Source organism: Glycine soja, chromosome 2, assembly GCF_004193775.1.
Source record: "Glycine soja cultivar W05 chromosome 2, ASM419377v2, whole genome shotgun sequence".
NCBI lineage: Eukaryota > Viridiplantae > Streptophyta > Magnoliopsida > Fabales > Fabaceae > Glycine > Glycine soja.
The window spans coordinates 15,021,594-15,039,830 of record NC_041003.1 but is presented as its reverse complement, the minus strand read 5'-3'; the positions used below and the strand labels follow the sequence as shown (position 1 = coordinate 15,039,830).

Sequence of the window (18,237 nt, the reverse complement as noted above, 5' to 3'; positions counted from 1 at the left end):
GTTTGATCTTATTATGCCAAGCACCGGCAGTGTTACTAGTAATAGTATCACATCACTTCCTCACATTTGGTCTTCCAGTAGAGAAAAGCGGTTAAAGGGAGAAAAGTTAAAGAGGGGATATGTTGAGGGGTGCTTTGTTTTCTGTTAAATTTCTCTTGTTTTGTTTATTGTTTGTTGGAATCATTTGCATTGCACAAATATTCCTTTTGACTGTGACTGTGTCTATGCATACTTAGTCATTGTCGAACTTGAAAGTTAGATCCTTTTGGATTTAATTTTCCTATTTTGACAAATATATTGTTGACCCTTAGAGTGGTTGTCTAGGTCCGCCTAATCATGGCCACCAAAATGCTCCAATATCTTATATTGCTCCAACACATGTAAGACATGTTATAGGGCTTTCATGGACAAACTCACTTGTGAGGTAAATTTTCAATACAAGAGATCTTAATATTTATAGATTTCCTGTCTTTATTTTACTCATTTGAGCCGATCACTAGTCAAATTATTAACTCTGAAATCAAATTTCTTATAAATAAGAGTAATAAATGTTAAAGATATTTAACTAATGAATCATAAACAAATTATATAAGTGAAATTCACACTATAAGTTAATCTAAAATTTTAAGATTGAAATCTTTTCAATAATACATGTTTTTACGTGCATATGAAATCTTAACGTTGTTTATAATTTTTTAAGCTTAAAAAAGCCTACTAGGAGTGTGATTTAGCTGGTCACCCAATATGAAAAAGAAAGGCTTACTCTACCTCTTTGGATAAAATAATAGATAATGTCATTGATATGCTATTTGATACTACAGTATATCTTTTTATTATTAAATAAATTTTATGTGAATTTCATTTTCTTAAACTTAAATTTATTATTTAATAAAATACTACTATTGTTTCTCTCTACCTAAAATATATTATAAGCCTTCGTATTCTTGCAAGGTTGGAATCTTGGATGGAATGTTTGGTGATTGAAAGAAAACAGGAGAAGTACTCCTGATTACAAGGTCCCAATTTGCAGTTTGGTTTTTGATGTTGTACAACATACAAATCAATGTCTTTGATAAATTTATTACAAGATTTTTTTATTTTATTTTTGAAACTATTCTAGATTGGTTCAAGGGCTCACTCTCATCTCAGCGTATGAGCCAATCTGTTCACTTAGTTTGTGATTTGAACACTTCCAAAATCAAACGCCTGCTTCCCTTTACATTGATCATGTCAAAATTCTAGAATATGTTAGCTCTCTTGTCTGCATTTCAGGCACAATTAAAGAGGTTCATGGAGATCAATTTGCATAACTTAATTGTAGTTCGTTAATTCACATCATAGCTCTATAAATGCGAGAGTCATAACTTCCGAATTTTAGGGTTTTTTTTTTTTTACGTTGACACAGGTGATATAGTAGGATTCAGAGTTAATTTTTATTCTTGCTATGAATATGGGTTTCATTCCCATGATGTTACTAAAATCTCTTTTGATGAATATTTCTCCTTAAGGAAATTTCATGATGTTTAGGAGTTAATTAATTGGTTGAATAATTCTAAATGGATAAAATTGTTTGTGATTTTAAGTAAGTCTTTATTGGCAACTTCAACATGTCTTTCGTGTCATATATAATAATATTGAAAATATTTTTTTGTTCTACCACTTTACTTCACAGGAGAGAGGACTTTTTGCTTATATTTACTTTTACCTTCACGGCCTACATCACTAGAGAGAAACAATACTGTTATATGAAAAGAGATCCAACAAATAATTTAGACATTAACATATATATAATCTAGTTGCAATTGCTTTTTAGTAGAACTATTTGAAATGAAGTTAGATTTGACTCAATTTCAATTACTAGTTAATGGAGAAAATTGTTAAGTCTTTCAATATTACTTTGAATATGTTTTTAGATTACATGCGATATGTTAACAATAATAATATTTTTTTTACAATGACGACAATAAGGATTAAATTAATTTAAGTTCTTATTATACTATTTAAAATCCTCTAGTAAGTCGATCCTAGTGGATAATAAATTCCAGTGTGCTACTGAATTTTGAGTTTTGCCAATTTTGGTGCGTTATTTAATAGTTAGAGAAAAATATTTTTAGAAAGAATATGTTTTAAAACATATTTATTTAATAATTTTGTGAACAAGTTTCATTTGAATAAATATATAATAAAATTACTTATACTGTACAAATAAAATAAATAAATATTATCAAACTATAATAAATTATGACAAATGTATATGCTGCAAGCACATTAATTAAGAAAGTACAAATAAATTATTAAATGTTTTAATATTTAATAAAATATATTAATATCCTTTAAACACTTATTAACGGTATGATACATAAATTTGTCCCCTCAAACCACATTGAGGCAAAAGTATCAAAGCGTTGCTTGTCTCTTGCGTATGCTTACGGTGTTCAGGCCTTCAGGGTACATAGATCACGACTAAACAAATGGCTGAGGACCAAAATGAAGTTTTAAACCAAACATGCCTTTACAAAAAGAAATCTTTACCAAAACAAGGAGTACTTTTCATTTGCACATGGATTGCGTTGATGAAATGTATTATAAGTTTGCTTTGTGTGACGCTTTCGCATAAATATAGGATCTCGTTAGACCACTAGGGGTGTTCCTAAACCTATTTCATCTCCCTTCTTAGCCCACGCGATCTCATTGGGTATTGTGAAATGAAGCTATACTTTAATGAATTAAGCACTTAACTTAAGTGCTATCTTCATGGTCTAATCTTAGTAAAATGGCACATATGGGAGATCGTGTCTCCAATTCTTCAGCTTAAGATTCTCATTTTTCAATGGTCTATGCTTTTAGCAATCAACTATGTTCAAATTGCTGGGGTAACAGGTAACTTATCGGATTTGGTATTCTAAGGAGTGATCAAATATTTCTCTATAGGTTTTATATTAAATATCTCAAACTTCAAACTTCGGATTTCATGCATAAATATTCAAACCCCCACTACTTGGCCTGCTCCAATGGTTTAGTTTACACAATTTACGTACATTTCATGAGTTTGATCAAGAACTTACCTTTTTATACGAGTACCTCATCTACTAAAAAATGTCATTATAATAATCTTTGTTAGTTAAACTAATATTTCAAGAAGTAGGAAGGAACAAATTATTAAACTAACAGAGGTTACGGCAAAAAAAGCTCAGCAAATTTTAGGTCAATCTTCCACTATTTGTCGTATAAACCTAAATCTTAGCCCTCCAATTATTCATAGGTTATCAAGACTTGTCCAGTGGCTGTCGCAAAACAAGCCAACCATAGTATTGTGTTTTAGTGGTCTGCATAGGGAACAAAATAGAGGGGAGAATGAGAAGCAACGTGGAAATTTAGATGAGTGTTCATAGTGTCAAATATTAATAGTCAAACCTAAATTAATTGAAATGAGATTGCTACAATTTAGTTAGTAGCATCAAATTTATCAAATTTAAGTATTGCCCATACAGTTTTATTAAATATTTAGAAGAAAATTTTTGTCTTTGAAATGAATTTCTATCTATCTCAAGCAATATTATCTCTTGTTAAATTATCATAACAGAAAATATATATATATATTTTTTAAAGCAAACCAGAAAATATATATTAATAGTCTGTGATACAAATCCCTCAATTTTGAGTTTGCTTAATTCAGTTGTTTAATTAAGAATCATTCGCCAGATGCTATGTTCCAAGGCAGGGGAAAACGTTTCATTTGGGTTTAAAGCTCTTAATAATTTGCACTTGTTGACCAAAAACGACAAATTGAATATGAAAGGTGCAAGATTTCTATGATTTGGTTTTCCCCCTCTTCATACACTCACAAGAGAGTCCAACAGCAGATCAAAATTAAAGACAAATGGGGTCTCATTCCTAGATGCCAATCTAAACGGGGTCTCATTTACACATCAATTTGGATATTCTAAAATGAACCGTGAAAGTTTGTCGCTGCCTTAAGAGTTGATAATATTGTAAAAAAGAAAAATGGAATCTGCCATCCATCAGGGAGACTATACTTGGATTCAACCATGAAATCTGTACGATTCCTTCTCTCTCTCTCTCTCTCTCTCTCTCTCTCTCTCTCTCTCTTTTTGAGAAACTGTACGATTCCTAATTAGGTCTTTTTCCTTCTCCCTTTTTATTCAATTTTCTTAATTAGACTATTGATGGGCTTTATGAGAGATTCCATTTCCATCGCAACAATCTAGACAAGGACGATGCAGAAAACATAAAAGGGGCTAATAAATAAATAAAATTTAACATATATAATTAATTATATTAAATAAAAATATTTTCATGTATTTTATGAGTATTTTAAAATATTATATATATATATATATATATATATATATATATAAACTATAGGATAAGCCTATATTAACGATTTTAATTTGGTGTACGCCTTTTTGTTTTGACTTACATGCACTTGGTGTCAATAAATCTTATCCTTTAATATTTAATTCTTCTTTTTTAATCATCCATAAATGTTTATAACTAATGTTGAAAGAACCCATTTTCAAATCAATAGTAATAGCTGTACAAATAAATGTTCCAACCAATTTAACCAGTTAAGTGTTTTTTAAAGACATGTTCCAACCAATTTAGACTGTCCTCAAACCGCATGTATTGCCATGTGGTTCTCACAACACAGCTATTAAGTTATCCATTAAAATAAAAATTAGGTAAAATGAATCAACACCAAATCATTTATATATTTTCATAGTATACTAGTATTAGTTTGTCAGACATTCCTTCTATGAGACATTACATTCTCATAAGTGTCACATTTTCTTTTTAATTATTGAACAACTTTTACATTTTATTAAGAAAAAAAGTTTAATTCTTTCAGATCATTAACGCGTGCCACAAATAGCAATGTGAGACAATAATTATCAACATCATCCTTTTGTCTCTATAAAATGAATGTAAAAATAAGAACTCAACATGAATTTCATAAAATTGTCATTAGCTAGTCAGAAACTCGGTGACCTTTTTGGGTGTTTTCCATCAAATTTTATCTCGAGTTAGACAAGAAAATGGTAGATAGGTTAACGAGGCAGTCAAAGGATGCATTGCATCTTTAATTGTACTTTGGCCAAAGTATCTTCTACTCTAGGGTGTAATATGGGGTTTCTTTCTGTTTCTTTTGCTTTTTCAGATTTGAAACATCCCTTATTAAGCCACCATTCCCTTATCTCCCACACTGTCTTCCTAACCGTTTGATTTGAAGGTGTCCATTGGCCATTTGTTTTTAGTTTTTTTAGTTTTTCTTTCTCTTATTTGGTTGAAATATTTTAAATGGGAATTTTTATCCCCTTGTCATTTTCTTCATAATCTGGCAAATGAATGATACGCCTCTGTGCCCATCGTACATGTGTACTTACTGATGTAGACATCCAGGCTTTAAATTTCCAAACAGCACTTATCTATATACGTAGTTCTCTACACTTCAAAATACGAATACAAATAATAATTACTCATAAGATTTGGATTCATAGGATAATTAAATGCATATTTATTTATTTGAAAACAAAGAAGAAAGTACAATATAAGTTTTAGAAGCCATCACCCCCTCATACTTTTTCTTTTATTGGACAATATGGTCAATCATGGAGGGCATCCCTTGAACGACCACAAAACAATTCCCTTGTGTCTCAAGCCTCGTCGATATATGTTAATAATAGAAAGAGGACAACAAATGTTCAGTTATAATCATATCATAGGACACTGTATTTTAGCACACATAGGATCCCACTCATCATTTGTCAATTTTTGGGAACGTAATACATGCATGCCGTGGAGAACAAACCTAGAGAAAACCAAGCCTTAAGTCTTAATTCATATCTTACGTGGGACCTTTGTTTTTTCTTTTTCAAACTCCTTGCTAGTACTATTTTTAATTCAAAAAGATTGGTTAATAAATCAATAAATAAAAAATTTCATCAAAATTATGCTAAAGTTTTATTGGTAATTATAATGTTACATTTTTCAATAAAAATATTTTACTTTTAATTTTTAATCAGTGTCTATAAGGCCGTTGTTAGTATTTTTTCCGAAAATTATGATTAATAAACACAGGCAACTGAATCTACATTCAAGGGAATACAAGATTTTTGTTTTTACATGAATATATTTAATAATTTTTATTTTTTCCCCCATAAAAAAAGTTAATATTGTTCTCATAATCATAAAAAATTAGAAGAGATAAGAGAGAGAATGTTAATTTTATTATTGTATCTTTCTAATTTTTTTATAGTAGTTATAATGAAAAATCATACAACATTTTAAAAATATGAAAATGTATAAAGAATAATTATAATCTCTAAAAATATAGGTGTTTTGAATTTATTTATCATGATTATGTATAATCTAAAAGTTTGAATTTGTTTTTGCTTCCAGTAAAAGAAATTTCTAAATCCGCAACCACCAATAAACACTCACTTTTTTAATCACTATTTTAAATTTGTTGTCGGAGGAAAAAGAGGATAGTTGATGGTGTTGGAAGCAGAAAGAAAATATTGAAAATGAAAGGATATGACATGAGGCCAACATCCATCCAAGTGACAAAACATAGCAGCAGTGAAGCAAGCCAAGAAGAAAACCAGTACAAGATAGGAGCAATGAAATGATCATTTGCTTTTTTAAGCTAAAATTAAGAACAGATGGATCATTGGGGTTGTTACCTACACAAGTTACAGAAATTTCTTACGGTTTTGTGTGAAAACATTGTCCAGAAAGGAACAAATAATTTAGTTGACTTGACTCTATTTATTGGTGGGGGAACAAAAGGGATAGGTTGATATTGATGTGAAACTTTTCACGTTGGGGTAGAAAAAAATGAGAAGATTTTCACGCAAACTTCTCTATAGCTATGGTTGAGAGTTGAGTCCCTTCACTCATTTCATTCAACTAGCAACCAGGCAAAAGATCTTGTCACTGTCTCTCATATATCATTTTCAGAGCTTTTATTTATCATCGTTTTTTTTTTAAACATTAATTAGGCCAATGGGCCATTTCAACTTTTGTACCCTCTTGCCACTTCAAACCCACAACGGAAGCAGCCCCTTCTTAAAGGCAAAATCTGGCAATTGTTTATATCACATGATTGTTTTCCCATATATCTTAACATTTCACAAAACTGGCTCCACCCTTCAAGAATTAAGGTATAAATTATCTGCTGAAATCAGGGACTACAACTGGCATGTATGGGATTTTTGTCAATTACGGCCTGATTTGGCAAGTGAAACTCTAGCTAAAAGTACTTCAATCCTCCCATTCCCCATAAAAAATGAGTTTAATTTAAATACACTTAAAATAAAAAGATTCTTTTACAGGATCATCTAATCATAGGTTGTCATATGTGATAATATTGTTGAGGATGACTCTTGACACAATAAATTCAAATCTTAGTGACCGATTGATTATAAATTCAAATCTGGCAAATGTAAGATTGTGTATATGATTCTCTCTCGTACCTTTGCACAGTAGTAAGTCTTCTAGTTAGTTAGTTAATTTCTAATTGTAAAAATCTTTAAATTTAGATTGCTTAGAAGTTAAGTTGAAGTGTCACAACTAGGTGCATTTGTCTTTGTTCGGCTTCATCCTGGCACTCAATATACACAAGAAAGCACACTTTTTACTCAGGAACATACTGTTCTCTCAAACTGATGGTTATCTAAATAATATCAATATTTATATTTAAATCGTTACAACATTCTTTGTATTGTTTTTAGTTCCTTTTTAGTTACTTTCGTGCTTTTAATATCTGTCTCAGCCACTCAAATTGTCCATACAGAACATAAGAATTTGGTATCTGGCAACATTCTCCGGTCAACAACATAAATTAAAAAAAAAAAAAATTAAAGCTAGCAGTTTCTATTGCATACAAGTCATGCTCTTGAAGATATTGAGTTATTAGAATTTTCGTTCCTCACAAAGACTCAATTTGAAAAAAATCAGCTTCAGGGTGTCCTTCTCTTTCCACCCCCGCTGTCACTGTTTTTGGACCCAACAATACTCATTGGTATTCTATCTTTACATTTTCGAGATATTACAGTACACACATTCAATTTGTTCACTAAGAATTTATTTTGGTAGCAATTTGATACGGTGGAACTCCTAACTTAAATATGTGAAAATAACCGCAATAATGACTGGTCCAGAATTGACAAGAATTTTTCCACAACTCAACATATTGCTTGTCTCAATCAAAGTTATGAGGCAGATTGGTTATTAAAGGCATTATGTACCAACATGTTATTTTGAATTACACATCTCTTTCATGGACGATGGACAACATAACTGCTGCAGGACATTTCAAGAAATTTTGTGAATAATCTTAATAACGACTTACAGCCACCAAAATTATAGGAAATACCAACTAACAATATGTAGGAACATCAATGCATAGATGCATTAGTTCACTTCTCTACATCAGAGGGAAGAAATAATATTTTGTATTCATCTATACTATAAATTGCAGCATGCATGTATTGATGAACATCAGCACAAAATATCATAAGAATAAAGAGCAGCCAATAACTAACACTTGTAAAAACAATACTCAGTCATGTTTGGCTGGACTCAAGAAACCTCACAATCTTACAAAATGAAGAGTAAATGAACGTATTTGAGCTTGAGCTAGAGTATAACAGGTCCTGTCAAAAGTATTGCTAACCAAACATTAGTTGAGGGACAAATATCACGTATTTTTATTGCAGGACCAATTTCATTCTCTAGAAATATTATCCACATGCAGTCACATGGGTGTGACTTGTAAGAACAAAAACTGGAGGGACGAAAATCAGTGAGAAATAACTGGCACAAGGAACACGATTGTCCCAAAGAAACATGCGATCAGAAATCAATACTAGGTACTAGTACAAAAAGGAAGGCTAAAGCAGTTTGATTTGTCAAATAAAAATTGTCTGAAGTGAGTGAAAGAAGAAATGAACTAGATGTTATGAATGTAAAATGCAATATCATAATCATCAGAAATATAGTATGCTTGGATGGCTGGCCAAGGATATTCATAAAGCATAGAAAGACTCAAAAGTACAATCTTCTATGTAAATCGTTCTTAATACAAACTTAAGATAGAAAATTCCTCTGGCTCTGAATATAATGGAAGGTGTACTTATAAGCAACCGATTAAATTTTACAAAGCAGAACAAGATGAATTCCCTAGAGCATACAATGTGGCTGGATGATAGAAACCCACCTTCCTGGCCTAAAACACAGGATATTATGTGTAAATGGAAAGTGTAACTTAAACATTTAGGATATTATGTTCAGAAAAAAATTACATTCATTGTCTACTAACTACAACATATCTCTTCTCACTACAGTAAGGAAAACAAAATCATGTAAGAATCATCCAACCATGGTCCTCTTTGTCACACTGCGACAAGTTGGGAAAATGGGAAATATAACAACATAGTACCATATATTGAAAAAATAAGTTTGAATTTCAGTTGAATCATCCAAATAGTGTTAAAATATCAGTTAACGAGACTATAAGTAAATGTTTTCATGTTTGGTCCCACATTGAGGAATTGATTCTAAGTCCAACTATTTTGAATTAAAGCAATTTTAAGTAGTTTTTGCATCAAATAAAAAATTTAGATTGAATTTCACTAATAATTTGCTTTTAGAACATAATCATCCAAATATAAAGCACTTCACTTCAAAATCAACTTAGTAAACACTCACCTAAACATTTAATTTCAAAGTAGAGGCAGGTTCATATTTTGAGCTAGCTTGTTCAATGTGGATGGCCACTGCTTTAAGACGGTGGTATGCAGCAAGTATCCAATCCATCTGTAGAGGGAGATTATGGTATTGTACTATGCGAGCAAATGATCACTTGTTCATTACTTTTGTCTGATCAAGTAGGAAGCATATCACAATAGAATAATAATAGTCTTTGGTAGCTCATCATACTCTTAGACAGCTTGATTCAACTGGTATGGTATGAGCATGTAGGGTAAGTTTCACTGTCTTATCTTCTTTGGACTCTTTAGAAACCAAAGGCAATTTTATAGAGTTCATTTTTCCCATATATCAATTGATTAATATTGCGAAAGATTCAACAAAATTTTACATAGTTGTCATTTGCCTTACATAACCCTCCTACTATCCAAGATTGAGACGGGCTATACAACCATATAAGAATTCAAATTGAAATAATGAGAATTTCCAGTGTTTGAAAGTTGCAGGCAAGTTTTCTCCTACATTCTATCCTTTCCCCTTCTCTCAGTTTGACCCAAGAACAGTTGAAGTAAATCTTCTCAGGTATTTCTGTTCACATCCATAGAATAGAAGTGCTCTCTGGCTTCAGCATTCTCTTAGCTTTAACCTATACCCATGCCTCTAAGTCCTAAACATTAAAACCTTAATTTATTCTTTTTCATCTCTAGCCTAAAAATTTACAGCTTCCTGATAATTTTAGTAACTAATATCTAGAATCCCACTTAATTGTTTTGTGAATGTCAATCTTACCAACCTGAAGATTCTATTTTACTTCTTCAAATCTAGGCCTTCATATGAACAAACTTTGGGACCATAGGGCCATATAGGCATGTACCGTACGAGTCTTCATCCAGAAACATTGATGAAGACTGACAAACCAGAAACAAGGAAGTAATATCAAAAGCAACCGTGAGGGAGAAAGTGAAAATTCATAAGTATTTCCAGTAGCTTTTTGCTTCCTTTAATTGTGTTCTAATAAGCATTAAAAAGACAAAAGGCAAACCATAACATGCAATCCCTCCCTCTACTCATATACAAGAGCAAACCATAACATGCAATCCCTCCATCCCTGTAAAAATAATTAATTTCACTCTAATTAAAAAAATTAGTTGGTATTATTTAATTTTATTGATCTCAAGCGAAAAATAATGTTATTTCTACAATATTTTTAGTTGGAATTTGTTATCATAAATAAAAAAGAAATATTAAAAATACAATTACAATTAAATAAAAGTATTTTAGAAATAATAACATTAAATAAAACAAAATTAGCTAAATTTATTTATATTTAAGTTCAACATACAACATTATTTTTTTTTGTTTATATATGATTCAAGAGAGAGTAAAAGAGGTGACAAAGATAGATTAGACTCTATGGAGAATGGGAGATCACTCAAAGACAAATCCTAATGAAGTGGACAAGTAAATATTTCTCACACATCATGAAAAAGAGACAAATAGATAATAAAAAAATTTATAAAAAAAATTATATAATCATTAATTCATTTATAAACTTTGTTATTTATTATTAATATTATAAGAAATATAAATAGAAAAAATAATTAATGCTCAATTAAAAAATAAAAATAATAATTATTTTAGAACAAAATTATTTTTTCCTTATTAGATAATTATAAGAGAAGTGATTCTCTTGATTTCCTCCATAATCAGTTGCATATAAATGAAGGAAGCGGAGAAAGGGACTAGCTGAATTACCACATGCATTGAAAGAAGAGCTCTTTGAAAGAACATGGAAATCAATGCCTTTGTCTTGTGGTAGAGTTGAAGACGAAGCCAACGTGTATAGGACCTACACAAAAATAGACGTGCTGATCTTTTTCATATGATATACTATATAAGTTGGGTAAAAATAACAGGGACAGTGGCCGTAAGGAGATATCAAAAGCAAATGTACACAGTACACACCAACTGCATTGCTAAATATTTGATGTTGTTCAAGCACCTTGAATAAGGATAAATTGTTAGGAGTAATTTTTACATAACACATGGTTGAATGTTATTAATGTTTTCGTAAATAAAAGAAAAATATAAGTATATGTAAAATTGGTTCGGGTCATAATTATGTGATAGTCTCAAATTATTTAATAATTTCCGATGAATTAGGCCACAAATTTAAAAGTTAAATTATCTTTATTATAATCATTGCATAATTATAGATTTATTTGATACTAATTATATATTTAAAAATCAAAATATAGAATTGAATCAAGCAATTCAATTCAAACTATATTTGATTAGATTGAATTGAATTTGATATTATATTTAAATTAAACCAATATTAATTTATTTTTATCATGAGACAACATGATTTTTTTACTTAAAAATTATTTAAAACATGAATAAAAAAACATTATTTCAAACTTAAACGCAAATATTTTTATCTTGTACTCTATATAGGAATGACAAAAAAATTCACACTCATGAATATCTATGAATAAAATCTGTAACCAATAATAAATGGAGTTTTTAGCAGGTACCTATGAATAACGAGTACAAATATTTTTTACTATTCGTTTATTAACGGACAGGGACATGTATCATGGTGTCCAAACTCAAATGTACACATTACTCGTTAATATTTAAAATACTTAAATATTTTTTATATTTTTTTTTAATTTGTACTTATATTTTAGAGTATAATTTTATGTGGACTTACATTTTCGTGTAGTTTTATTTTAATTTATAATTTAGAGATTAATTTTTAGATAAATTTGTTTGAAGCTCACAAAATAATTTTTTTTATTTATTCATTTTTTATTTTAAGAATTATCCATAGATATTTTCAATTCTGCAGAATATTTGAGTATTTTTTTGTTGTAAACATTAAAATTAATTTTTAAAAATAAAATATTAGAATAAAAAACTATAATGAAAGTGTTTTTAAAATATTTTTTAAGTATTTTTTATTTTTTAAAATATTAACGAATACTTGCAGATATCTAAAATATTTGTGGATCTACTTAACCGGTGATTGTTCGGTAATGGGTGGACATGGGGCGCACATTATCTGGCGGAGCGGGTAGCTGGTGAGTTCTATCCGTACCCACTAACCCACCCGTGCTTGTTGCCATAGTATTGTGCTTCTTTGTTACTTTCTCTTTTCTAGATTATATAATATTTTAGAGAGAATTTTTTAAAAAAATATAAATTATTTTACAAAATTAATATTATATTAAATATTTTTTTAAGATTATTCCTAATTAATACCTAGTGAGAATAGTATATGTAGAATAATAAATGAGTCATTAATCAGAGAGATAAACAATATTTTAAGAAATTAATTGATGTTTTCTTTAAAATTTAATAAATTAATTATATTTTTTAATATATCTATCACAACCTTAAAAAGTCATGTGTATTAAAAAAAAGTGATTTTTATATAAATTTGATGATTATATTTTAATTTTTTTAAAATAATAATAATAATAATAATAATCTATAATTTATCTATCCTAATAACAAAGGAAATATTCTCATTTGATCTACATTTTATTGAACAATTTTACCTTTAAATCATTTGTTAAATTTTCAAATTTTTCTTTTAATCTAGCATAACTTCCTACTACTTCTATCTTGTTATTTTTTTTTTTATTCAATCACTTCTTTTATTAAGTGTATTTAACTTTTGTTTCTTTTAATTGTTTTCTTTATTGATTAAAAGTTAGAGAAACACCAAGTGTCTCTGTCCCTTAGTCATAGGTAAAAGAAATATGATATTTTGGTAACACATTTTAAACTCATTTCGTATAATTATATTTATAAGTTATTATTTTATTTCTGTAACTACCTTTACAAATTACTCACTACCTTCATGTATTTCATATTAATAAAATAATCTATATCTATATTAATAATAAAAAAGAAAATATTTTCATTTGATATACACATTTGATTGAATAGTTTTATTCTCAAATTTTAAATTTTTTTTTTCTAACTTCTCGTATCCTTCCATTACTTCTGTATTGTTAATTTTATTCTATCACATCTTTATTAAATGGATTTAACTTCTTTTTTAATTTTTTTTATTTATTATTGGAAATTTAGAGAAACACAAGGTATTTCTGTTTCTCTCGTTATATATATATATAAAGGAAATATGATATTTTGATATACACATTTTTATACTTATTTTATTCCTATAACTATGTTATTATTTTATTTCTATAACTTTCTTCACAAATCACTACCTAATTTCTATTATTTTCATTTTAAAAAATATGGAAAAGCAATTAGATGGAGTGTCGGTTTTCCTCAGTATTTATTTTCAACCATCAAGGATAAGCTAATTTATATTTGTTTTCAACCATCAAAATTATGGTATTAAAAAATTACGAAAAAAAATAATTTTGTTTTAATTATATTTTAGATTATCATTTTAAAAAGTCGAAACAAAATACTAGTATTAAAAAGTAAAAAAAAAATATTTATTTAAAAAAATAATCAAATTGATTCTTTTACCGTTTTACGAATTAATCAGTACCGAAGAGTCCTAATCCCAAATTCGTAGTTGAGAAATCCCTAAGATCTGAAAAGGTTTATTTCTTTTTCATCAGAATCCAAATTCCAATTCCGAAAGCAGCCACCAACAAGAACCCAACCGGTGTCGCTGCTCTCTCTCTGTTACTTCCCTATCCTCGGTACTCTATCTCTTCTCAGCTTTATGCTTTCTTTTTCCTTTCGTTTTTTCACCCCATTTTCCCAAAATTCACGACCGTCTAATTCCCTATTGTTACAGTAGCACGCTCAAGTTTAGTTCTCTGTTTTTGTACAGTTTCAGAAAAAATTTCATGGGTTTGTCCGCGTCTTTGACGGCAACCTCAGCTCTTAATAATTCATCACTTTTTTTTCTTCTTTTTAAATATCAAATTTGTATGCTCATATTGGACTGTTGTTGTTTCTGTTGAGCGATATTTGAGCATGGCATCTTTCACTGTTTATTTGCAGAGTAGCATTATTGGGGCTTGTACCCCTTTGTTTTATTCGTAGTCATTGAGCTGTGGCATTGTTTGTGTATTTATAGTGTGTGGTTCGTACTATGAAGAGGACTATGCCATGGAGTGACGACGATGAGTCATCGTCTTCACATTCAGATTCTGAACGTGATAGTGAAACTGGAGGGGAAAACTCCAAAGGTATTATTTCATCTTCATCCTCTTTTCTCTGTCTAGTTGTTTTTATGACTCTGCTGATTGCTCTCAAGTTTGATTCATTCAATGTGAAAGTTATATACATTTTTCTTGTGTTGAAATTTGCTGATTTTGTTTGAGTTATGACAATAATTCATGAGTGACTGGTGCACATGGTATCTTGACAAATTTACTCTCTTGAATTGAACAATAGATGTACGTGGGTGCTTATTGTGATATGTCCCACATCTTGTGTTTTGTGATGTCGGTAGTTCGGATTATCTTTCCTGTTGTTACAGCTATTTTCTTCATGTCTAGGCTCTAGAATGTGGATTGATGCTCATCCTAGCTATCGAACTTTGGCATTGGTAGTTCCTTTGGCCTTTGGGTGTTGATGTGGAATTATGAATATTTCTGAACTTATAGAGAAGGGTACATTTGGATTCATCCAAGGGTGGATAAATATTCCTTGTAAAATCACACTGATGAACCACTCTAATTGTGTATTAGTTACCTGATATTCTTTCTTGGTAGGCATCTGATAGCATGGAATAGAACTATCTGCTAAATAACTGAGGGATAATCTTATAGTAGAGAATTAAGATAATTTGATGATGCCCAACTGTAGAAGAGATAGTTCGTTTGTGAATAGTGTGATTACTGATGTAGATTCAATTGTTGAGTATTTAGACCCATCCCCAACTTGAGTTAGTGCAATTCTGCAAGATAGTTGGTCACTATACAATTGCTGATAGACAAAGTCTGTGGGAGGATGTGTTACCTAATGGTTACAAACACCTATTTGGCGGATTTTGATTCTCTGCAGTTTTTAGGGAAACTGCATGAATCCCATCCATTCATTTTATTTTATTACATAACAATAAATTAGTATTCAAAATTTAATTTTTATTAACTTTAATGGTTGGATTTGCAACTACACACAGTACAGTTTCTTCAAAACGGTCGAGGATTGGGATCCCCCATTTGACACCCTCATCTCACTATTGCTCGTCGCATAATTTCTCCTATTACAACTACAAAAATGAATTTTAAACACTTCAAATGCTATTTAACACCTGGTGTGAGAGAAAAATACAAGTATAATAGGTAATATGATGTGATAAGAAGTAGAGAGAAATGAGAGATGTTGATGGGGTGTTTTAAAAAATGGATGTTTAAAAATCATTACTCTTACATCTCTCACTTCTCTCTGGGTGGGTGTCCAAAAAACATTACTCTTACCTAATGCTAACCTCGATTAGAGGAGTTGATTCTGATTTCTCTACATCCTACATGCATAAAAAGGATTGACTAATTTACATATACCATTAATTATGTGAACTATTGTGCTTTTCAGCTTCACGGATATTCTTTTAAGAGTTTCTTTAGCATATAGAATAGATATTTTCATGCTAACAGAAATGAGAATATGAAGACTTTTAAACCTCCTTTCACAATATTTAATCCTGAATTTACTCCATATTTGGCAGCATGGTGTTAGTTCGTGAAAATGATCCATATTACCGAAGCTTCATTCTCTGTTGCCTTTAAAGTTTGACATCTTGACATTTGTCTCCCTAATTTTATTGCTGTTTGAGTTTTCTTTACTAGTTTATGAATTTTATGCCTAAAGGTAAATCTAGGAAGCAGAAAACTGAGAAAAGTGGTGTAATTGACTTTGAGGCTTTGAAGCGACACGGGTATAGAGGTGGACCTTCTGTCCTAAAAGTACCCGCACCAAAAGAAGATGACTCAAAGCAAGATTGGTCGTGGTCCACTGGAAAAGAAAAGCGTGTAGACAAGGAAATTGAAGAATCATATGAAGAACGAAAGAAAACAAGAGAGGCTATTTCCCTAGGAGAGGAGCTGCCAGCTGCTCTGACTAGGAATGACAAGAAGAATATTTCTTTCTCACAGAAGGAAAAGAGGAAGAGAGAGCTGGGTCAAGCTAGCAGGGGCAAAAATTATGTTGAAGAAGAGAAGAGGTTGTTGAGAGAGAATGGAATCTATTCTGGTTTTGATGCTTGATGCCAGCCTAGATAGAATATCCTTCATCTTGTCCAAAGGCACTTTCTCATGTTCTTGTACTGTAAAGAAGACTTGGTTGTAACTTGTAATTGTGGTTTAAAACTTGACATGAATTGGGTGGGGATAATCTACAATTGTCTCAACTCAACTTAATGACTGAGCTTAATTAAGCCCCCCCTTTTTTGTTGTAGCAAAAAAAAAACGATTTTGGAGAAATTGTTTCTAATGTTCAATTTATTTCGTTGAGATAACTTTCGAACCAATGCAAATTTATCATCCAAATACATCCAGATTGTTTTTATTTTCTTTCAACAAATTTCATACAAAATTTACGAGGCTTTTACTGTGATTAGTGGTTTTTATAATCAATAATGTGCAATTTGTTGAAAGAAAATAAAAACAATCAGGTAAAACATAAAAAGAACCTGTAGTTCAATCTGTATTGGCATAATTTTTTACGACTGAAGGTGGGAGCCTCGCAATACATGGTAGGAAAGGGTTATTAACTTTTTACAAGAATGAAAATAAGTGATTATTTTGTAAAAACATTTTAAAAAAACATAGTCAGTAAATATATTTCATATGAGAACTTTCTAAAATAAATAATGATATATATTTAATTTTTTCAATCATTTTATTTATCCAAAAAAAAAAGTCTTCCTCTCCTTTCCATTCAAACCAGTGCATATCTGTCAATTATAGGTATCCCATTCCGAATATTATTTGCTTTGAATTGAGTTTGTAGAATTAAAAGAAAATCACAAAAGATGCCAAAGATCAGCTTATCAAATTATTGGCTATCAAATATAAGAAGTGATTGAACTGATAGATCTAAAAATTATGAAAAATGCCATACTGCACGAAAGAACATGACCCAACCACAAAATCAAATATCTGAAATCTGATTAGTTACTTGATTATCATTTAAACCACCCATGTATTGCGTTTAGCGCCCAGATTTATCGAATCCCTTATTCGTGCTTTTCGTGACTATCTTCATTCGTAACATATAGCATCTCTAAAAAATTATTCACCACTCAAGTTTGGGAAGCACAGGCGAGTTATAACATACAAAGTGATAACCTAAATTAAAGACTAGAATTAGAGAAAAGTGTATCAAAGTTTATCCTGAACCGACCATCAACCACTTCATTCAGTCTTTAAGGTAAAGGTGGAGTACGGAGTACTTTGTTTTGGTAGTTTAACGAGAGTTAATCTATCTCTAATATCTATCAAAAGCCATAAATAATGTACTGATGAAGCACGTCAAAATCTCTCGCCTAATGATCAA

General features: G+C 30.2%; 1 protein-coding gene across 2 annotated transcripts; it reads left to right on the top strand.

Moving 5' to 3' along the window:
* Positions 1-14,272: 14,272 nt before the first annotated feature.
* LOC114389877 lies at positions 14,273-17,197 on the top strand. 2 transcript variants are annotated; one of them, XM_028350592.1, is made up of 3 exons: positions 14,273-14,429; positions 14,813-14,924; positions 16,552-17,197. In XM_028350592.1, the coding sequence occupies exons 2-3, from the start codon at positions 14,828-14,830 to the stop codon at positions 16,944-16,946; spliced, it is 492 nt and encodes a 163-aa protein (XP_028206393.1). In that variant the 5' UTR covers positions 14,273-14,429; positions 14,813-14,827; the 3' UTR covers positions 16,947-17,197. The 2 variants fall into 2 exon arrangements, with proteins under 2 accessions (XP_028206393.1, XP_028206398.1); XM_028350597.1 differs by having other exon boundaries at positions 16,409-17,197.
* Positions 17,198-18,237: the final 1,040 nt, after the last annotated feature.